This window comes from Euphorbia lathyris, chromosome 5, assembly GCF_963576675.1.
Source record: "Euphorbia lathyris chromosome 5, ddEupLath1.1, whole genome shotgun sequence".
NCBI lineage: Eukaryota > Viridiplantae > Streptophyta > Magnoliopsida > Malpighiales > Euphorbiaceae > Euphorbia > Euphorbia lathyris.
In genome coordinates, this window is record NC_088914.1 from 76,765,676 (window position 1) to 76,788,347 (window position 22,672).

Genomic DNA, 22,672 nt, shown 5'->3' on the forward strand with positions numbered 1-22,672 from the left:
TTTTTATTTAAATTATTTTTTATTAATTTGTATAATATATTTTTTATTTTAGAATTTATTATTTTTAGAACATCATTTGTTGTCACACCAAACATGCCTTTAATAAACCTATATATTAATTGATTTATGGAAGGACCTAATACATCCATATATGAAAGATCAAGGGCTCAATGTGTCTAAATGAAAGATCGAGGGCTTAATGCACCAAATGGTGAAAGATCAGGAGCTCAATGTGTCTAAATAAAAGATCGAGGGCTTAATGCACCAAACAATGAAAGATCAGGGGCTCAGGATGCTTTTTGCCAAGTTTTTTTTTTTTGAAGTTATAAATTATATTTTGAAATTCTATGCTATCTTTTTAAAGCATCCGCAGCAACGCGGGGGAAAAAGTGCATTTGTTATTGGCGGGAAAGAGTAGAGTGAAAAGAAAACGAGCTCATCGGTGATGGAGCAAGAGGCGCCCGATCTAGTGTGCGAGCTTGATAACGTTCAAGGCATGGTCGACGCCCTTTCTTCTGTTCGATGGAAACGTCAACAGGTTCACATTTCTGCTTGTTAGGTTAGCTATGGAGATTATCGAATTTTTCTTGACCATTTTTGCCTATCAGGATGCAGTAGTGGAATTGTCGGAGCACGGCGTTGTTTTCATAGTTGAAGAGACCGGTTGCCTTCAAGCCAAAGTGTATCTTCAAAAAGAGGTACCTAGTAACAACAATGATCTTCCACTTTCCTTTTTATTTTCTAAATTACATTTTAGTGGTAAAATCTCGCATAATATTTTTTTACGATAGTTCATGGATTCTTTGTTAATTCAGTTAGATTGCTATTTCATTTTGTTTTCTTAGCCGAGAAAATTGGGGCAATTTTCGTCTTAATTTTCAATTAATGTGTATTTTGTAGCTTTTTGTTCGATATGAATATAATACTGAAGGGCGGCCTAGGTTTGGAGTTAGCTTGGGGCTTTTTGTTGATTGCTTGAACACATTTTCAGTACCTGGACATTCAACTGCAGTCGAATTTCGATATCCTGGACCAGATATGCAGCTTCTACTTAGGTATGGTGATATCATCAGTTATTCATATTTCTGAAATGGGAAAATTTTAGCAACTAATCAGAATAGATTGTTCAAGGCATAGCCACAAAAAGTTACTAGATCTGAAAATTCTCTTTTGATGTAATCTGTAGTTTGAGTGGCTGAAGAAAGTATATGGATTTCCCATTCTCTAAGAGAATACTAAGCAAAAACATGCAGTTTGTATGATGATAGGAGGAAGATGGAACTGATTCTTGACGCCTATACCTTACCTGCACTACAATCACAATTTATTTTCTTTGATGGAACTTGTGACATTACTTCTATGATTTTTCTTTTTGACTCAGTTAATTAATGTTGTTTTACCTGCTCTCTTTGTGGATTTAAAGTCCTTTGCAGTGCAAAAGATTGAAGTGTTTAGTCAGAAGATACCCATTTAAGAGAGTATAATTATTAACTATTTTTTTCCATCAATGCTTTAGGTCTGTTGATTCTCTAGATGCCTGTATTTATGCTGAAGTCAGGACAAGAATTCCAGACACGATTTCATGGGACCACAACTTTGAACCTGCAGGAAGTGCACCACTAAGTTTTACTGTTAAGGTAGCATATCTTAACTCACAATTATGTATAAGGGAAGCACATCCTAGCCCCTTTTTTTTGTCCTTGGAAATCACTGTTGGTAGCAACAAAAATTCTGCTTGCAAAGATGGAGATTTTAATGTGTAATTGTTTTCCTAGAGCTTTCTTTCGCGTTTAACTCCAAATTTTTTGAATATGCATGATAGCATATTTTCTTGGAACTTTTCATCAACTCTAATGCTGAAATGCACGGAGTCAATTTCACATGGGTATTAGAAGTTAGAGTGCTTATTCAAATAAGGTAGTGGTTGATAACTATGTTGGGTTTCTGCTGGCTTCCTAAGTAGGCGGAACCTGTTTACTTCTTGTTGTTCTGAAGATAAATAATCACATGCCAAAAAGTTTGTCAATTGCAGAACTGTATTGTATGGGAACGTAATGTCATCATAACTTACTTAAAAATGGGCAAAAATGTTTGTCAATTGTCCACTTGCTAGTCTATTTCTATCAGTCCGACATTTGGATGTAAAGATTGCTGCAGGGTAATTCTTAATCTATCTGGAAGCTAAGCTTGAAGTATAGTTAGTTAAGTGTCATGATTGCAAATGGCCATGAGTTCTTTGACTTGACTTTTTGCATCATTAAAATGAGATTGAAAATTTTCTTGAGCTTTATTAATTATGAATTTCTTCATATCTTACAAAGCATTGATGTTAAACTTCATGTTATGTGGATCTTTAATATTGAGTTACTTGGAGAAGTCTGTCTTATAGAATGTTCATTGAGTAGTGATTTTTTTTTTTTTTTTTCAAGCTTGCATCTTCTTTGTTTTAACTACTCCTCTGATATAATGGTGTTTACAACCCAGTCTGCAGCACTTAAGGAAGCTGTTGATGATCTTGAATGGCCAGGATCCAGTATCCAGATTACCCTTCAACCAGATCCCCCATCTGTAACATTCAGAGGTGAAGGCCATGGAGACTTGCAGGTAGTTGTTATGCATGAGCACGTACATGTTGCTGAACTCGACTTCCACAATCCTAAACCTTTTGTTTTTGCAGATAGACTTCATGTATTATGTTAATACTGATCTTTTGATTGCATTTCATTGTGATCGTCAAGTCTCTTACAGGTAGTGTGTTGATTCTTTTTTTGTCAATTTATTACATCATCACACTCCTATACTCCATTTCGTAACCAATAAAATACATGTGAACAGATACAAATACAAGTTTATTCGAGCAACTACATCTAATATACCTAGCAGTGTTATAAAAGACAACAGAGGAAGCAAGTTGACAATTGGTAGAGGTGGAATTTTGAAAGTACAACATCTGGTTTCAGTTGCACGATCATCCATTTCAAATCCACATGTAGATTCTGCTGGCTATCAGCAACCTAGTCGCCTAGCTTTTATTGAGTTCTTTGTTAGGCCTGAAGAAGATGAAGACACCAATGATTAACATCCTTTTCTTGAAGATTTTTTTGGTGTTTGATAACTCCTTATTTTTTCTCCCTTCATTCTGATCTTACGGATATTCTGATAGCTGAGATGGTCAAGGCATTACAGTGTGTGTATGCACATGCTTGTAAACCCGTTCTCCCCTCTAGTATTTGAATCGGTGAAGGTAGATTTCACGGGTTGAATGTTCATTCTGTCGGACGATGGACTAGAAATAGTCAAACATGTACATATTGTTACTCTTTGAAATGAAAATAGTCATTATTGTTTTCTCTGATCACTCTAAAGTATAATGGAACATAATGGTAAAATATAGGGGTGCACACAAAAATCTGGAAAACCGAAAAACCGGAAAACCAAACCGAAACCAAACCGAAAATAAGGTTAACCGAAACCGATGGACTAGTGTACGGTTTTTAATTCTAAAAATAATGGTTAATGGTTACGGTTACGGTTTCTTTATTCCAAAAACCGTGGTTAACCGAAACCGACCGAATCTCAATTAAATATTAAAAAATATAAAAATAAATTTATTTATATGGGTAAACAATTATTTAGTCCCTATAGATTTTCATAACTCATTAATCAATCACTATTAATTATAAGGTCTCTAAATTTTTTCACTTTTAATGGTTTAGTCCTATCAAATGAGATGAAAATATGTAAATAACTCTCAGTTAATTTGTTACTGTCTCTCTAATTTCAGTTATTCGAGTTTTTTTTTATGTTTTTGGATGTAGAAACAATGATAAAATTTTATTACTTGTTTTTCAAAATTTTATAGCCATAAGTTTTATTAGGGGCATTTTGTATTTTTTTTATCCGTTTAATTGTTTTTTAACACATTTTTAGACGGAGATTTGATATTGGGACTAAACAATTTAACAGAATCAAAACTGAGGGATCATAATGCACGTACATCTCCCTCTCCGCAGTTAATCTCTTCAACTCGCCATTGACCCGCCGTCTCCCTCACAATAAAAGTTAGAATTCTTTTATTATTCTTATTTTTATTTACTAATGGTTAGAAACCGAAATAAAAGGTTAACCGACCGAAATAATTGGTTAACCGATTAGTGGTTAACCGAATTTAATGGACTAGTGTATGGTTAATGTTTTTAAAAAACCGATTAAATGGTTAACCAACCGAATTAACCTTAATGGACTGGTTAACCGACCACGTGCACCCCTAGTAAAATATATGAAAATGCACAAAGCCAAGTATTAGAAGATCACTCAATTATTTGTAATTTTCTTTTATTACGTCACAGAATATGCATCCTGCTGCTGTCTCCTCTGCAGAAACGAATCGAGAGGTACTAATCTTATTTTAGCTATTCAAAATCTGCTACTAAATTACTTCAATTTATTGATGGAGCTGGATGAGAAAAGATTTATTGCAATGACTTTAACCACCCGAGTAAATACTCTGCCATCTCTTCTTATTTTCATTTTACTATTAATCATTTATATTATATTACGGTCACTGAATTGCTTTCCAAAGTTGATCTGCTAATTAAAAACGTGCTTGTAGATATGTTTAATAATACATATAAAACTTATCTAAGCTTGCTTGTGGTTTTGTCCACATTGATAGATAAGAACATAAAGGTATCTTTCCACATTGATTAATAATAAAATAAAAGACTATTATACAGAAGAATTGGACAAGAGACTGATTTAAAAACATGATCCTAAATACCTTGTTCGGTTAACTTGTCCTATTATTTGTTTCATGATAGATATTGGGAAAGAAAATGAACCATTTTATAATCTATAAAACCTGCTAAATTATGTGCATAAACATAAAAGCGCTTCAAGTACTCCATTCATGGCTTCTCTCATTCTCAAGGTGGAGATGGGATATCTACTTCTCACATTTTCCTTCTTTACCTCTGCTTTTGCAGAATCTCATACATATATTATACACATGGACTCCACAGCCAAGCCCACAGCATTCTTTAACCACCATTACTGGTATCTAGCCACTCTTTCTTCTATATTCGACATTGTTGATTCCAACGTCACTCCTTGTACGTTTAATAAGCATTTGTACACTTACACAAGTTCTGCAAATGGATTTAGTGCTACTCTCACTAATTCTGAACTTGAAGCCCTCAAGAAACACCCAGGATACATTTCTCATACCCGAGATCGGCCTCTTCAAGTCCACACAACCCACACATCTCAGTTTCTTGGCTTGAGTACTGATTCTGGTGCTTGGCCGGCTACAAATTATGGTGAAGATGTTATTATTGGATTACTTGACACTGGAATATGGCCGGAGAGTGAAAGTTTTAACGATGAAGGAATGACTCCAGTTCCCTCAAGATGGAAAGGGAAATGTGAGCCTGGTACTCAATTCAATTCCAGCTTGTGTAACAAGAAACTTATTGGTGCTTACTTTTTCAACAAGGGTTATTTTGCAGAAAATCCTTATGACAATATCTCAATGAATTCTACTAGAGATACGAATGGGCATGGAACTCATACTGCATCAACTGCTGCCGGCACCTTTGTCAAGGAAGCATCATTCTTTGGATATGCCAATGGTACATCTAGCGGTATGGCACCAAAGGCCAGGGTAGCTATCTATAAAACAACTTGGACTTATGGCGTTTATGCATCTGATGTTCTTGCTGCAATTGACCAAGCAATTAAAGATGGAGTGGATATATTGTCCTTGTCCTTGGCCTTTCCCGAAGATTACGTTTTTTCTTTGGATGAAGATGCAATCGCAGTGGCCACTTTTGCGGCTATGAAAGAAGGTATCTTTGTAGCAGCATCAGCAGGAAATCATCCTGATACAATTGTCAATGCAGCTCCATGGCTTCTCACAGTTGGAGCTGGTACCATAGATCGCGATTTTGGGGGAATTTTAACTTTAGTTGATGGGAATGAGATCAGCTTCGGATCACAGTATCTGGGGAATTATTCTCAAAGTCCAACATCCCTAGTTTTCTTGGATGAGTGTCTCAGTGTGGAAGAGATGAAGAAGAATAAGAAGAGTATCGTTGTGTGTAAGGACAATGAAAGCATGGCTGATCAATACGAAAGGGCTGATACTGCAGGTGTTATAGGAGTTATTTTCATCACGAGTTCTACATCAGAAAACTTCATTGATAGCCCATTTCCAGCAGCAACTGTGAATCTAGAAGATGGCCAAAGGGTAGTAGACTACATACAGAAGACCGATGATCCAAAAGGAAGTTGGCAGTTTCAGATGACAACTATTGGGATAAAGCCATCTCCTATGGTGGATTACTATAGTGGTAGAGGGCCATTTTTTAGCTGTAAGTATGTTATCAAGCCGGATATTATTGCCCCAGGCTCATCAGTTCTAGCATCATGGTCTCCAATTAGTCCAGTAATCGAAGTTCGAGAGAAGCCCTTATTTAGCAATTTCAACTTTAATACAGGCACCTCAATGTCAACCCCTCATGTCGCAGGTGTAGCTGCATTGGTTAAAACTGCACACCCTGATTGGAGCCCTGCAGCTATTAGATCTGCACTTATGACAACGGCAAATCCACTAGACAACACCAATGGTCCAATTCGAGATGTTATCGCATTTGATAATGCTCCAGCAACCCCTTTAGACATAGGATCTGGCCACATAGATCCGAACAAGTCACTAAATCCAGGACTTATCTATGATGCAACAGAAGAAGACTACATAAACCTTCTTTGTGCAATGAACTACACAAAGAAACAATTACAAATCATCACAAAATCCAACCCCAGCTGTATAAACATGTCATTGGATCTTAATTATCCATCCTTCATTGCTTATTTCACCGGAAGTAGTGACTCAGCCTCACATTCAGATGAAATATTAGTGTACGAGTTTCAAAGGACTGTCACTAATGTTGGAGAAGCAGTGTCTAGCTACAGTGCAAATTTGACAAACATGGATGGACTAAAGGTGAAAGTGGAGCCAGAGAAGTTGGAATTCAAGTATAAGTATGAGAAGCTAAGCTACAAACTTACTGTGGAAGGTCCAAAAATAATGAAAGAAGATGTGGTCTATGGTTCTCTTAGTTGGGTTCATGATCAAGGCAAGTATACTGTTAGGAGTCCTATAGTTGCCACCACTAAAGTCCAGCCATGATATATATATATATATATGTGCGCGCGGGCTCGTGTGTCACTGTTGTATTAATAATTGGAATTATATGCATAGTAATTAATTCCTATCCTTCTGCAATTAGTTTTCCGAGCATCGCATGTCTTCTATTTTCTACTTGATTTCCTCACAAGTTAACATGAATGTTACCACACCAGTCATTTTTAGTGTTTTCTGTTAAAGATTGTACAAATAAAAGTTAATTGTTTTTTTTGATTTAAGTTCAGCTTATAAGCTGTTGTGACATTTTTATGAACTGTAAAGGTCACATTCCTTTATGTGATTATGTGTCATACAACAAAACAAAGTAGAAATCCTTTTAGCAAGCCATATATAAACTTGTGCTGCTTTTAAACTTTTACATGTTGAAAATTTGAGGATTGTACAGACACAAATCTTTGACCGGAAGTAGATAAATGTTGACTATAGTAGATGATTTTGCATGTGTTTGCAGATGATATTGTGTTGGTTGATGAGACGAAAGAAGGAGTGGAGATGAAGTTGGAACTATGGAGGCAAACTCTAGAATCTAGAGGCTTTAAGTTGAGTCGAAGTAAGACAGAATATTTGGAGTGTAAGTTTAGCGGCCGTAGGAGTAGGGAGGTAGGGACAATCACCCTAGATGGGAGAGTTGTTCAGGCCTCGGATTGCTTCCGGTATTTAGGATCTATTATCCAAACGGATGGAGAAGTAGATGGAGATGTTGCTCATAGGATTAAAGCTGGTTGGTCGAAGTGGAAGAGTGCTACGGGTTTCCTTTGTGATCCCGGCATGCCTAATAGATTGAAGGGAAAATTCTACCGGACGGCAATTAGACCAGCATTGTTATATGGTACGGAGTGTTGGGCAGTGAAACACTGCCACATCCATAAGATGTCGGTGGCGGAGATGCGTATGTTGAGATGGATGTGTGGTCACACGAGAAAGGACCGGGTGCGTAATGAAATAATTAGGACAAAAGTAGGGGTCACATCTATTGAGAATAAAATGAGAGAAAACCGACTAAGGTGGTTTGGCCATGTGAGACGTAGAGCGCTTGATGCGCCGGTTAGGAGAACCGAAGAGTGGCAAAGGGATGTAGTGGTGAGGGGTAGGGGAAGACCTAAGCAAACTTGGAGGAGGGTGATCGAGAGTGATATGAGTTTATTGAGAATTGAGGAAAATATGGTAGTGGATAGGACGGAGTGGAGGGAGCGAATCTGTGTCGCTGACACGACTTGATTTTCACGGTTTTATATGATGGTTCATGTTAGCCGACCCCGAATCATTTCGGGACTAACGCTTTGGTGTTGTTGTTGCCATTTAAATCCAAGATAGAAGTTTTTGAGTTGCTTGTGTGTTCTTCACAATGGTTGATATGGACCGGTTCCATTGTTGCTCCTTCCTGCAGCGTGTTTACTGTAGGAGTTTCTTCAATTCTTCTCTCGAACTTCAGGATTCCTGAGTTCATGTATTCTTGTACTTTTCTCTTGAATTTCTCACACTACTGGATTGAGTGATCTGCAATTTCATTGTGATACATACAACTTCCCTTTCTATTTACTTTTGTAATCAGACATTTTTGGCACATAACTGGATATAGCTGCTTCATCTGCATGATGATACTTTCTGCTTATGTTTTATATTCGTACCAATCGTTATTTATTTGTGACTGCATTCGCCTCCCAAAGTTGAACCGTCTGTATTCGCCTTCATCAACCCAGGCGGAGGAGGCTGCCAACAAATTTCTATCACGTGATGAGCTTTAGGCAGCCTAGCAGATAAATTAAGTTGAGATAGAACATGCTTATCACGTAAAGAAAATGAGCTACTACCCTTGAAAAAAAGGATTTGTTTCTCTGAGCATATTAGGGAAAGGATAAGACCATAGGGAAGGAGAACAAGCTCTCCGAAACGGATATTCCAAAGTTTTCCAAGAGCATCAGGAGCTTAATAATTATAGTTGTCAATCAAAGTGAACCCACTTGGGCACTAAAATAATGACCCATGGCATGCATAAATAAGTACAAAAAGGATCCCTGTACATCAATATCTTTTCCAAATAAATAAGTACAAAAAGGATCCCTGTACATAAATAATACTGCTGTCCAAATTGCCTGCGAAAAAGAATGGAGAAATATTTCGAATCAGAGTGCATCTTTCTTTAATGCATCCAACTGGGCGTTTATTCTTGGCGGGAAATAGCAGAGTGAAAAGAAGATGAGCTCATCGGAGATAGGACCTGAGGCGCCCGATCTGGTGCGCGAGCTTGATAACGTTCAAAGCATGGTCGCGGCCCTTCCTTCCGTTCGATGGAAATGTCACCAGGTTCACATTTCTGCTTGTTAGGTTTGCTATGGAGATTATCGATTTTTTTTTTCTTTTTACCATTTTTGCTAATCAGGATGCACTAATGGAATTGCCGGAGCTCGGCGTCGTTTTCATATTTGATCAGACCGGCCGTCTTCGAGCAAAAGTTTATCTTCAAAAAGAGGTACCTCAGTGAAAACACTGATATTCTTCCACTTTCAATTTCTAAAATTATATTAGTGTGATAAATCTCTTGTAATACTTTACTTTAGTTAATGGATTCTTTGTTAATTCAGTACTGTTGCCTAACAGTTTATTACATTTAGTGATAAAATACATGTGGACAGATACAAATACAAGGTTAATCAGGCAACTGTAATATTTATAAAAGACAACATAGGAAGCAAGTTGCACTAGGTAGAGGTGGTATTTTGAAAGTACAACGTCTGGTTTCAGTTGCACCACCAGCCATTTCAAGATAAGACATCTGGTTTGGTGGTGGAGATTTTGAGCTTCTTGGAGCATAATTAAGTTGGCATGTTTTAGAATAAATATAACACAAATGCTGTATCTGTAACGTTTTATTGTGGTCACAAAAATTCTATTGAAGTTTTATTCTGTTTTACTCGGGTTAGCATTTGAATCGGTGAAGGTAGATTTCACGGGGTGAATGTTCATTCTGTCGGAGGATGGACTGGAAATAGTCAAACATGTACATATTGTTACTCTTTGAAATGAAAATAGTCATGCTTGTTTTCTCTGATCACTCTAAAGTCTAATGGAACATAATGGTAAAATATATGAAAATGCACAAAGCCAAATATTAGAAGATCACTCAATTATTTGTAATTTTTTTATTACGTCACAGAATATGCATCCTGCTGCTGTCTCCTCTGCAGAAACGAATCGAGAGGTACTAATCTTATTTTAGCTATTCAAAATCTGCTACTAAATTACTTCAATTTATTCATGGGAGCTGTATGAGAAAAGATTTATTGCAATGACTTTAACCACCCGAGTAAATACTCTGCCATCTCTTCTTATTTTCATTTTACTTTTAATCATTTATATTATATTGCTTTCCAAAGTTGATCTGCTAATTAAAAACGTGCTTGTAGATATGTTTAATAATACATGTAAAACTTATCTAAGCTTGCTTGTGGTTTCCTCCACCTTGATAGATAAGAACATAAAGGTACCTTTCCACATTGATTGATAGTTAAATAAAAGACTATTATACAGAAGAATTGGACAAGAGACTGATTTAAAAACATGATCCTAAATACCTTGGTCGGTTAAGTTGTCCTATTATTTGTTTCATGATTGATATTGGGAAAGAAAATGAACTATTTTATAATCTATAAAACCTGCTAAATTATGTGCATAAACATAAAAGCGTTTCAAGTACTCCATTCATGGCTTCTCTAATTCTCAAGGTGGAGATGGGATATCTACTTCTCACATTTTCCTTCTTTACCTCTGCTTTTGCAGAATCTCATACATATATTATACACATGGACTCCACAGCCAAGCCCACAGCATTCTTTAACCACCATCACTGGTATCTGGCCACTCTTTCTTCTATATTCGACATTGTTGATTCCAACATCACTCCTTGTACGCTTAATAAGCATTTGTACACTTACACAAGTTCTGCAAATGGATTTAGTGCTACTCTCACTAATTCTGAACTTGAAGCCCTCAAGAAACATCCAGGATACATTTTTCATACCCGAGATTGGCCTCTTCAAGTCCACACAACCCACACATCTCAGTTTCTTGGCTTGAGTACTGATTCTGGTGCTTGGCCGGCTACAAATTATGGTGAAGATGTTATTATTGGATTAGTTGACACTGGAATTTGGCCGGAGAGTGAAAGTTTTAATGATGAAGGAATGACTCCAGTTCCCTCTAGATGGAAAGGGAAATGTGAGGCTGGTACTCAATTCAATTCCAGCTTGTGTAACAAGAAACTTATTGGTGCTTACTTTTTCAACAAGGGTTATCTTGCAGAAAATCCTGATGTGAATATCTCAATGAATTCTACTAGAGATACAGATGGGCATGGAACTCATACTGCATCAACTGCTGCTGGCACCTTTGTCAAGGGAGCGTCGTTCTTTGGATATGCCAATGGTACATCTAGCGGTATGGCACCAATGGCTAGAATAGCTATGTATAAAACAATTTGGAATTATGGCGTTTATGCATCTGATGTTCTTGCTGCAATTGACCAAGCAATTAAAGATGGAGTAGATATATTGTCCTTGTCCTTGGCCTTATCCCAAGATTACATTTCTTCTTTGGATGAAGATGCGATTGCAGTGGCCACTTTTGCAGCCGTGAAAGAAGGTATCTTTGTAGCAGCATCAGCAGGAAATCAGGCTGATACAATTGTCAATGCGGCTCCATGGCTTATTACAGTTGGAGCTGGTACTGTAGACCGTGATTTTGGGGGAACTTTAACGTTAGGCAACCAGAATGAGATCAGCTTCCGATCAGTGTATCCAGGGAATTATTCTCAAAGTCTAACATCTTTAGTATTCTTGGATGCGTGTGCCAGCATGGAGGAGATGACGAAGAACAAGAAGAATATTATTGTGTGCAAGGACAATTTAAGCCTGAGTGATCAATTTGAAAAGGCCAATACTGCAGGTGTTCTAGGAGCTGTTTTCATAACGAATTACACTGTATCAGATTACTACACTAAAAGCCCATTTCCAGCAGCATTTATGAATTCAGAAGATGGCCAAAGGGTAGTAGACTTCATACAGAAGACCGATAATCCAAAAGGAAGTTGGCAATTTCAGGAGACAATTATTGGGATAAAGCCAGCTCCTATGGTGGATTTCTACAGTGGTAGAGGGCCATTTTTTAGCTGTATGTATGTTGTCAAGCCAGATATTATCGCCCCAGGCACATCAGTAGTAGCATCATGGTCTCCAATAAGTTCAGTAACCCAAGTTCGGGGGAAGCCCTTATTCAGCAATTTCAACTTTGACACAGGCACCTCAATGTCAACCCCTCACGTCGCAGGTGTAGCTGCATTAGTTAAAACTGCACACCCTGATTGGAGCCCTGCAGCTATTAGATCTGCACTTATGACAACTGCAAATCCACTAGACAACACCAATGGTCCAATTCGAGATGTTATCGCATTTGATAATGCTCCAGCAACCCCTTTAGACATAGGATCTGGCCACATAGATCCGAACAAGTCACTAAATCCAGGACTTATCTATGATGCAACAGAAGAAGACTACATCAACCTTCTTTGTGCAATGAACTACACAAAGAAACAATTACAAATCATCACAAAATCCAACCCCAGCTGTATAAACATGTCATTGGATCTTAATTATCCATCCTTCATTGCTCATTTCACTGGAAGTAGTGACTCAGCCTCACATTCAGATGAAATATTAGTGTACGAGTTTCAAAGGACTGTCACTAATGTTGGAGAAGCAGTGTCTAGCTACAGTGCAAATTTGACAAACATGGATGGACTAAAGGTGAAAGTGGAGCCAGAGAAGTTGGAATTCAAGTATAAGTATGAGAAGCTAAGCTACAAACTTACTGTGGAAGGTCCAAAAATAATGAAAGAAGATGTGGTCTATGGTTCTCTTAGTTGGGTTCATGATCAAGGCAAGTATACTGTTAGGAGTCCTATAGTTGCCACCACTAAAGTCTAGCCATGATATATATATATATATATGTGTGCGAGCGCGCGCGTGTAACTGTTGTATTAATAATTGGAATTATATGCATAGTAATTAATTCCTATCCTTCTGCAATTAGTTTTCCGAGCATCGCATGTCTTCTATTTTCTACTTGATTTCCTCACAAGTTAACATGAATGTTACCATACCAGTCATTTTTAGTGTTTTCTGTTAAAGATTGTACAAATAAATGTTAATTGTTTTTTTGATTTAAGTTCAGCTTATAAGCTGTTGTGACATTTTTATGAACTGTAAAGGTCACATTCCTTTATGTGATTATGTGTCATACAACAAAACAAAGTAGAAATCCTTTTAGCAAGCCATATATAAACTTGTGCTGCTTTTAAACTTTTACATGTTGAAAATTTGAGGATTGTACAGACACAAATCTTTGACTGGAAGTAGATAAATGTTGACTATAGTAGATGATTTTGCACGTGTTTTTTTGGACTTTGTCATTTAAATCCAAGATAGAAGTTTTTGAGTTGCTTGTGTGTTCTTCACAATGGTTGATATGGACCGGTTCCATTGTTGCTCCTTCCTGCAGCGTGTTTACTGTAGGAGTTTCTTCAATTCTTCTCTCGAACTTCAGGATTCCTGAGTTCATGTATTCTTGTACTTTTCTCTTGAATTTCTCACACTACTGGATTGAGTGATCTGCAATTTCATTGTGATACATACAACTTCCCTTTCTATTTTCTTTTGTAATCAGACATTTTTGGCACATAACTGGATATAGCTGCTTCATCTGCATGATGATACTTCCTGCTTATGTTTTATATTCGCACCAATCGTTATTTGTGACTGCATTAGTACTAGAACTTCCTCCATGACTCGGGAGAGGATTGTTCTTCACATCTAGTTTTTGGTTTGTTTGGTTAAACTTCAACCATCATGCCTTTGCCAGCGCTTGCACTTTCCTCTGGAAGGAAAAACACCTTTCTATCGAGTGCCCCATAGCTCCACCGTGGTATTCACATTTCTCATTCGGTTGGTACCACTTCGGATATGGATCGATCATAAGAGACAGTGTTGGGAATTTCGCTGGATTGCGACAATTCAGCGGAAGCAATAAATCTCAATTTTATTAAATTTATGAGGTTTACAAGAAGGTGTTCTCTAGAAACTTTCTAGAGTTACAATGAGATAAAACAAAAATAGTAGCACTAGGGTGTTTCCCAAAAATACCCAAAATAATTATTGATTCGGGATATGAATCAGGGCCTGAAGGCCCAGGAAGGCCCAAGGCCCAGGAGGGCCCAAAACCCAAGCACCCTCTATAAATACACAACTCATCTTGGGAATCCAGACGGGTAACTCTTTCTATCTCTTACACAATTGATGAATAAACGCTCTTGAGCTACTAATTGTCTTGCTCGTCGGAGTATCCGCAGGGACCTTTCCCGGCACAGGGACGAGCAATCGGAGAGCCAGATATCATCACCGAAGGCCAGGATCACTGTATTCACATTCCCAGATTATTTGGTGCGGTGAACGTGGACTAGAAGTGACTCCAGAGCTTCAAACAAGATGCAAACCCCTAATGACTCGGCACCAACTGTAGTACCCGAAGCTGGAGCAACCAGCTCCATGACGCACGCCGGAGGCGTGATCCCAAACCTTCCGATCTCCCCCAGAAACCTTGGGCCTTTGATGGAGGAGGTAAGCCCTGAAGAGGAGGAGACCTTTAATACCACTCAACTCCTCAGCGCAATCCAAGGTTTTCAAACGACCCAGGCCGTACACACGGCGGCTCAGATGAAGATCATAGACCAGCAGAGAAGCCTGCAGGAGGAGAACGCCAAAATTTGGCAATACCTTAAAGAGGCGGCAAAGATACAGAAGGAGGGAGCCTTGTCAGAGCAGGCCCCAGAAGCGGTGGTCATCGCAGGAAGAGGAGCCGGGGCCGTTGCGACCAAAGAGGGCGAGGAGCGGTGAGAGGGGACTACAGTCGCGAATAGCGAAGAGTTGTTGGAGCTGAAGATTCAGCGTTTTCTCGACAAAAGGGCCCTCGGGGGCGTGATGTGAGGAAGCATCACCTCCAGCAAAACACCACTGGTGCAAAGGATCATCGAGAAGAGGTTCCCGCGCGACTGGAAAGCTCCTCGACTAACCCAATATTCAGGGACCGAGGATCCCAACGACCATGTGGCATCGTTCATGAGCACCATCAATTTATACTCAAAGGATGAGGACATCATGTGCAAGGTCTTCCCCACCACTCTCTCATCCAGTGCGCAGGAATGGTATCGGGGACTTGCCTCAGAATCCATTGATTCTTTTGATCTCCTAAAGGATCTTTTCCTCTCCCGCTTTGCCGCAGCGGCAAAGGTCGGGAAAATCAGTTCGGACCTCAACGGGCTCAAGCAGCGAACAACCGAGCCTCTATGCAATTTCCTCTCAAGATTTCATCACATGGCCTCGCAAGTTAAAGGCCTCAACCTGGAGGTGGCCCACGACGCCTTAGCGAAAGGGACCACTTGCGAGCCTCTAAAGCAGAAGTGTTTCCGAAAGATGCCGAGATCTTTCGAAGAGCTGATGACCATGGCACAGACGTTTGTCCGATACGATGATTGTGACCGTCCCGCCGGCTACGAGGAGACAGAAAGGGACAAGGCCAAAGGCGACACGCACAAGCAGGATAGAGGCAGGACGGTCCCGGAATCGCGTGAGGAGGCCCGAGTCCGCAAGGAGGCTCCGATGCCCTTTCCGGCCCGAACCGAGCGCGCCAACCCGGAGCGAAGGGGAGATCGACCCCGGGGCAAGGAAGTGCATTACGCTATTCAGAGTCAACCTCGCCGATTCACACAGCAGGTTCCGGCCGGAGACAAGGGCAAAACCCGGGCAGAAAAGGAATACTGCAAGTATCACAGATCCTCCGGACATTCCACGGAGAACTGCTATCAACTACAAAAGGAGATCGAGCGGATCACGGAGCAGGGAGCACCACCAAAGGCGAGCAGGCAAAGGGAGCAAAGCCCGAAGCAGAGGAAAGCGGGGCGAGCAGAGCAGCCAAAGAGGCCAAGGTACCATGGGGAAATACACGTCATAAGGGAAGGAGCACCAGCACTTTCCGCACCGCCCGAGTGCTCCCGTAAGAGAAAGGCGATCGGGCAGACACTAACGGTGCAACCTCCACTCCGTACCAGCCACTCGGAGGCCCTTGTTGTCACCATTAGCATCGCAGGTTTTAAAACACACCGAGTGCTTGTGGACACAGGAAGTTCGGTGAACTTGCTCACCTGGGCAGCACTTCGCGCAATGAAGAATACTCGCACCGCCCTCCGGGCCGGGACTTTCCCTTTGGTTGGCCTCCAAAAATCGAAGTGTCGGTAAAAGGAGTTATTACACTACCGACTATCTTCGCCGAAGGGGTCGAGGAAATCGAGGATACCGCAGAGTGGGTGGTGGTCGATATCCCCCTGGCTTACAATGCTATTATCGGAAGGCCTCTTCTGGCCGTCCTGAGGGCCACGGTGGATATCTCCGGACTATGCTTGACTTTGCCCCTTCCGCGTGGAAAGATCACCATCCAGGGAGATCGTATGTTGGCCAAGAAATTGCAATGGGAGGCGACTCAGCCTCGAACAACGCTCTACCTAGAGGACGGTCTGATGGACATGAGGGGTTACAATCCCGTGCCCATTGAACCAGTTGATGACTGTATCCTCGGGGACAACAAGATAGTGAAAATGGGAACGAAACTCGCTTCCCCGCTGGCCGAAGAGATCAAGGCTGTCCTAACAGAGCATTCGGATGTGTTCGCCTGGTGCACCGGGGACATCACGGGGGTCGCACCTGAGAAAGCAATGCACAAGCTGAATATCGACCCCTCTGTCGAACCAGTGAAGCAAAGGATGCGAGTGCAGGCGAAAGACAAGCGGGCAGCAGTAAAAGCAGAGATCGACAAACTCCTAGCTGTAAAATTTATCCGCGAGGTCAACTATCCGGACTGGCTTTCTAACGTTGTACTTGTAAAGAAAGCCAGCGGAAAGTACCGCATGTGTGTAGATTTCACGAATGTCAATAAAGCTTGCCCCAAGGATTCTTATCCGCTGCCTAACATAGATCAACTCCTCGATCAAACTGTCGGTCGCAAGATCGTCTCAGTTTGACGCCATCGCCGGTTTCCAGCAGATCCCTTTGGACCCGGCCGACGTCGAGAAAACCTCTTTCATTACACACGAAGGCACATATTGTTACAATGTCATGCCTTTCGGGTTAAAGATGTTCGCCCATCTCATTGGTAAGACAGTACAGGTGTATATCGACGACATGGTGGTCCTAAGCACCGAAGAGGGCGACCATTCGCAAGACTTAGCAGAAGTATTTAAAATCTTCAAAGCCTATAACCTCAAGCTGAATTCGGAAAAATGTTTCTTCGGAATTCACAGTGGAAAATTCCTAGGTTGCGTGGTATCAGAAAAGGGCATCGAGCCTAACCCCACAAAAATCGAAGCAATTCTAGCAATGGAACCACCACGCGATCTGCAAGGGGTACAAAGGCTCAATGGAAGAATCATCGCTCTGGGACGTTTCATCTCCTGCTCGGCGCAGCGATGTCTCCCCTTCTATAAAGCAATCAAGAAGGAGCACCCCTTTAGGTGGTCTACAGATTGCCAGGCCGCGTTCAACGCCATAAAAACTTTCCTCGCAACACCCCCTCTGCTCTCGGTGCCAAAACCAGAACAGGACATTCACTTATATTTCACCATCACGGATGAAACAGTAGGGGTCATTTTAACTCAAGAAGAGGGGACGGAGCTTTTTCCAATCTACTTTCTGAGCAAAGTGCTGAAGGGAGCCGAAATCTGATACTTCGAGGTGGAAAAAGCCCTATTCGCTATCACTCAAGCTTCAGAACGTCTGAGACCATATTTCCAAGCACACACGATCGTGGTCAGGACCAATTATCCGCTAAAAAAGGCCGTCCAGAGACCAGAGGTTTCCGGGCGTATCACCAACTGGTCCGTTCGTCTCTCCCAGTTTGACGTCCGTTTTGAGCCCCGCACGACGATCAAGGCTCAGGCCTTATCTGATTTTATTGTCGAATTTACCGGCTGTGCTAACACCAAGCCTACGACAACGGCAGCTCGCACTGACGACATCTGGACTATGAGCATTGACGGGTCCTGCGCTCCAGGACGGGCAGGCGCTGGTATAGCCATTCAAGGACCCGACAATCTCCACATGCGGTACGCCGTCCGGCTAAATTTCCCGACCACTAATAATCAGGCCGAGTATGAGGCCTTGATCGCCGCCCTTCGGCTATCAAAAACAATAGTGAGCGGACGGCTGATAATATGCTCGGACTCGAAGCTTGTCGTCAGCCATGTCAGCGGCACTTACCAGGCAAAGGACCCGACAATGTGCCAATACCTGGCCCTCGCTACATCCCTACTCAATGATCTCAAAACAAAAGGAGTAACCCTTGACCTGATACTAGTACCACGAGAGGAGAACGAGGAAGCAGACGCTATCGCCGCTCTTGCAGCAGGCGAACAATCTAGTGACCCGCTCACCTTAATCGAAATTGCAAGCGCCCCAGCTATTCGCACCGAGAGTTCGCTACAGATCGACTCAGCAGACGCCGCGGCAGGAGGATGGAGAAGCCCAATTATCAGATATCTTCAGGATGGGACACTCCCAGCAGATCGGACAGCGGCATCCCTCGTGGTCCGGCGTTCTTGGCGTTATGCATTACATGATGGCTTACTTTATTGCAAATCTGCCACGCATCCCTGCTTGCGTTGTGTATCCGAGGAAGAGGGAGATCACTGTCTTAAGGAAATTCACCAGGGCGTATGTAGCTCGCATCAGGGCGCCCGAACAATTACAAAGAAGGCCCGGCTCTAGGGGTTCTACTGGCAGACCATGGATTCCGACGCAACGCGTCTGGTTCGCAGTTGTCAGGTATGTCAACTACACGCCAATACCCATCACGCCCCGCCGGCTCCATTCAAAGGTATCATCACACCCTGGCCATTCGCGGTATGGGGCATCGACCTGCTAGGCCCTTTCCCAATGGCTTTAGCACAAAAGCGTTTCATGGTCGTGGCAGTCGATCACTTTACCAAATGGATCGAAGTTGAAGCCCTTGCCAAGATAACCGCTGACAACGTTATCAGTTTTCTCAAACGAACAATTATTTACCGATTCGGGGTCCCTCACTCCTTTATCACTAACAATGGGAAGCAGTTCGACTGCAGTCAGTTTCGTGATTTCTGCGCAGACTGGGGTATCAAAGGACGGTACACGTCGGTAGCTCACCCTCAGAGCAACGACCTCACGGAGGTAAGCAACCGAACGCTCCTTCGAGGGATCAAAGCACGTTTATCCGACCAAGGCAGGGCATGGCCCGATCACATTGCGGCAATCTTATGGTCATACCGCACCACCCCTCATACGGGAACAGGAAGTACCCCCTTTTTCCTCGCTTATGGGGCAGAAGCAATGGCACCATCTGAAGTCATTCTTCGCTCCCCCCGACAGACCAGTTTCGAAGAGGTCGACAATAGCGCGGAGCTCAGGGAAGCCAGCGACCGACTCGAGGAAGAGCGCCTTAATGCTCTTTTGCATATCACAGCCCATAAGCAGAACATCGCACGCTATCATGATAGAAGAGTTCGCCCCCGCACTTTTCAGGTCGGAGACCTTGTGCTCAGAGACGCCGCGGCTGCGCAATCCCCTTTAGCTCAGGGAAAGCTCGGCCAATCATGGGAGGGACCGTACAAGATCGACACTGTTCTCCACAATGGAGCTTATAAGATCGCCTCTTTAGACGGGATGGTTTACGACAATAGCTGGAATATCCAAACGTTAAAGAGATATTATCAATAACTTGTACACGAATCACGATTCATAGAGATGTTTTGATTACATCGTCTAACTATCATTTTGTTAACGATTTTGAGCGAGCAGAACTTTATCGCGTTCTCCGCCAACTAAGCATTCAAATGCTAGCATCAGGCTCTTCGATCATATCGAACGCCTCCTACATCGTCTAACTATCATTTTGTTAACGATTTTGAGCGAGCAGAACTTTATCGCGTTCTCCGCCAACTAAGCATTCAAATGCTAGCATCAGGCTCTTCGATCATATCGAACGCCTCCTACATCGTCTAACTATCATTTTGTTAACGATTTTGAGCGAGCAGAACTTTATCGCATTCTCCGCCAACTAAGAATTCAAATGCTAGCATCAGGCTCTTCGATCATATCGAACGCCTCCTACATCGTCTAACTATCATTTTGTTAACGATTTTGAGCGAGCAGAACTTTATCGTGTTCTCCGCCAACTAAGCATTCAAATGCTAGCATCAGGCTCTTCGATCATATCGAACGCCTCCTACATCGTCTAACTATCATTTTGTTAACGATTTTGAGCGAGCAGAACTTTATCGCGTTCTCCGCCAACTAAGCATTCAAATGCTATCATCAAGCTCTTCGATCATATCGAACGCCTCCTACATCGTCTAACTATCATTTTGTTAACGATTTTGAGCGAGCAGAACTTTATCGCGTTCTCCGCCAACTAAGCATTCAAATGCTATCATCAAGCTCTTCGATCATATCGAACGCCTCCTACATCGTCTAACTATCATTTTGTTAACGATTTTGAGCGAGCAGAACTTTATCGCGTTCTCCGCCAACTAAGCATTCAAATGCTAGCATCAGGCTCTTCGATCATATCGAACGCCTCCTACATCGTCTAACTATCATTTTGTTAACGATCTTGAGCGAGCAGAACTCTATCGCGTTCTCCGCCAAACAAACATTCAAATGTTAACATCAGGCTCTTCGAACATGTCGAACGCCTATTACGTCATCTCACAATCCCACATTACGAACGATTTGGAGTACGCAGAACTCCGCCCCTTTCTTCGCTCCATTTAATTTATAAATAAAATAATAAAACTCCTCGAGCATCCGAGTATAACATCCGAATGTTATCGTTCGAGTCTCTCCACAACATTCAAGTCTTATCACGTGAAAAACGCATAGATTAAAATAAACTCGCAAACTACAAGGTCAACTACGATATCAAACTACAACAAGGTCACTCCTGCTACACAGAGCCATTACAAACATTCCTATGGCTACAGCAAACGCATAAGCAACCCTAACACATTCAGGTAGATTGAGGACGATCAGGGTTCGGGATAGCCTCCTCATCCATCAAATCTTGATGCATCGCTCTCCAGTCCACGCACTCATCGGTATTATGGCCGTTCTGCCTATGATACAAACAGGCTTTGCCCACATGGGTCACACGATGATTAGGATTAGCAGGAACGGGACCAAGACTTCCCTGCCTCGCAAACTCCAAGAAAACCACACTTCGAGGTTTGATGGGATCGACGAACGTCGGTCCATATGGACGCGTTGGCGAGGCATGGCGCCCTACTCGCCGGTACTCCGTCTCATGAGGCAATTTTATCACCCTTTCCATCTCATCGGCTAGCAGCCTCTTTATCCAGGAAGGATGCGGATTGAGCACCGGAGCGACGGTTTCATCGGGGTGGAGATACCCGATGCCCTCATGAGACCATATTTTCTTTTCTGTTGAAGATAGCGCGCTAACAACGACCTCACAGGAATCGGTGACGGATCCGGTATAGGGAACAGAATTCTCACTCTCCACTTTCCTCCTTTGAGAGGCCCAGTCCCGGTTCATCTAAACAGGGGACGAATACCTCGCTTTCCTTTCCAGATCGTTCTCCTCAGACGGGGGACAATAAACATAGGGATGTGGCATCGCTGATATTGCCTTCTGCACCTCCAACACGCGGGCTGGATCGACGACGTCCCGAAGCGACATTTCCCCGAGAAAATTAGCTAAAGAAGAAAAGGAAAGGGCGAAAGAGAAATGACAAGTCCACAACGAAAAATCCGGCTCCTATTTATAGCACAACGGAGAAAAGACATGAAAGACATCACGATGAACTACAATCAAATCAACTTGCAGGACATAATTAGAACACTACAATATCACAAAAAAGATTCAGATTGTACGAATCATCATTACATCTTTGAAAACAAAATGGACAAAGTACAAACTGCCTACTGCTTCTTGAAACGACCACAAAATTCGACAGCCTTCGCCTGGGCAGCTTTGTCATACACATTCGGAGCAAAGATCACCTCCGGAGAAACTTCGTAACCGGCGGAATAAGCAGCGGTGATCAGCATCATACGATCCAGCTTTATGAGTTTCTCCTCGCGCTGACCAGCGAGAGCACGAAGATCAGCAGCCTCTTTCCGCGTAGCTTCTAGTTGTTGCCTAAGAGAGTCGTTCTCCTCGGCCAGCACTGCCGCCCGTCCCGTTTTCTCCTTCAAAGTCTCAGCGACTCGACGAGTCCACCCAATAGCCATCCTGAGCAACACCCTGTACGCACAAATCTCCTCGACATCTTGTTTCAACCTTTGGGAGAGCTCCACTCGACCGGCCGTCTCTACT

The 22,672-nt window shown here is 42.0% G+C and overlaps 3 protein-coding genes across 4 annotated transcripts; all 3 read left to right on the top strand.

The window, feature by feature from the left end:
* The first annotated feature begins 382 nt into the window (after positions 1–382).
* On the top strand, positions 383–3,352 carry LOC136230673 (uncharacterized). The gene is made up of 7 exons (XM_066019826.1): positions 383–538; positions 609–698; positions 901–1,055; positions 1,517–1,637; positions 2,485–2,604; positions 2,678–2,748; positions 2,836–3,352. Exons 1-7 carry the CDS (start codon positions 446–448, stop codon positions 3,077–3,079), a joined length of 894 nt encoding a protein of 297 aa, XP_065875898.1. The 5' UTR covers positions 383–445; the 3' UTR covers positions 3,080–3,352.
* A 1,506-nt stretch (positions 3,353–4,858) lies between these two features.
* Positions 4,859–7,348, top strand: LOC136230177 (subtilisin-like protease SBT1.9). The gene has a single exon (XM_066019152.1). It carries the CDS (start codon positions 4,910–4,912, stop codon positions 7,187–7,189), a length of 2,280 nt encoding a protein of 759 aa, XP_065875224.1. The 5' UTR covers positions 4,859–4,909; the 3' UTR covers positions 7,190–7,348.
* Positions 7,349–9,266: 1,918 nt separating this feature from the next.
* Positions 9,267–13,351, top strand: LOC136228915 (subtilisin-like protease SBT1.9). 2 transcript variants are annotated; one of them, XM_066017415.1, is made up of 4 exons: positions 9,267–9,511; positions 9,588–9,677; positions 10,362–10,406; positions 10,985–13,351. In XM_066017415.1, the coding sequence occupies exon 4, from the start codon at positions 11,008–11,010 to the stop codon at positions 13,183–13,185; it is 2,178 nt and encodes a 725-aa protein (XP_065873487.1). In that variant the 5' UTR covers positions 9,267–9,511; positions 9,588–9,677; positions 10,362–10,406; positions 10,985–11,007; the 3' UTR covers positions 13,186–13,351. The 2 variants fall into 2 exon arrangements, with proteins under 2 accessions (XP_065873487.1, XP_065873486.1); XM_066017414.1 differs by lacking the exons at positions 9,267–9,511; positions 9,588–9,677; positions 10,362–10,406 and having other exon boundaries at positions 10,901–13,351.
* The last annotated feature ends 9,321 nt before the right edge of the window (positions 13,352–22,672 follow it).

Excerpts from the sequence above, each read along its gene's own strand:
- LOC136230177 (XM_066019152.1), top strand. The coding sequence starts at position 4,910 with ATGGCTTCTCTCATTCTCAAGGTGGAGATGGGATATCTACTTCTCACA.
- LOC136230673 (XM_066019826.1), top strand. The coding sequence starts at position 446 with ATGGAGCAAGAGGCGCCCGATCTAGTGTGCGAGCTTGATAACGTTCAA. Across the intron at positions 1,638-2,484 it reads CACTAAGTTTTACTGTTAAG|TCTGCAGCACTTAAGGAAGC; the intron begins GTAGCATATCTT and ends TTTACAACCCAG. Across the intron at positions 2,605-2,677 it reads AAGGCCATGGAGACTTGCAG|ATAGACTTCATGTATTATGT; the intron begins GTAGTTGTTATG and ends TTGTTTTTGCAG.
- LOC136228915 (XM_066017414.1), top strand. The coding sequence starts at position 10,909 with ATGGCTTCTCTAATTCTCAAGGTGGAGATGGGATATCTACTTCTCACA.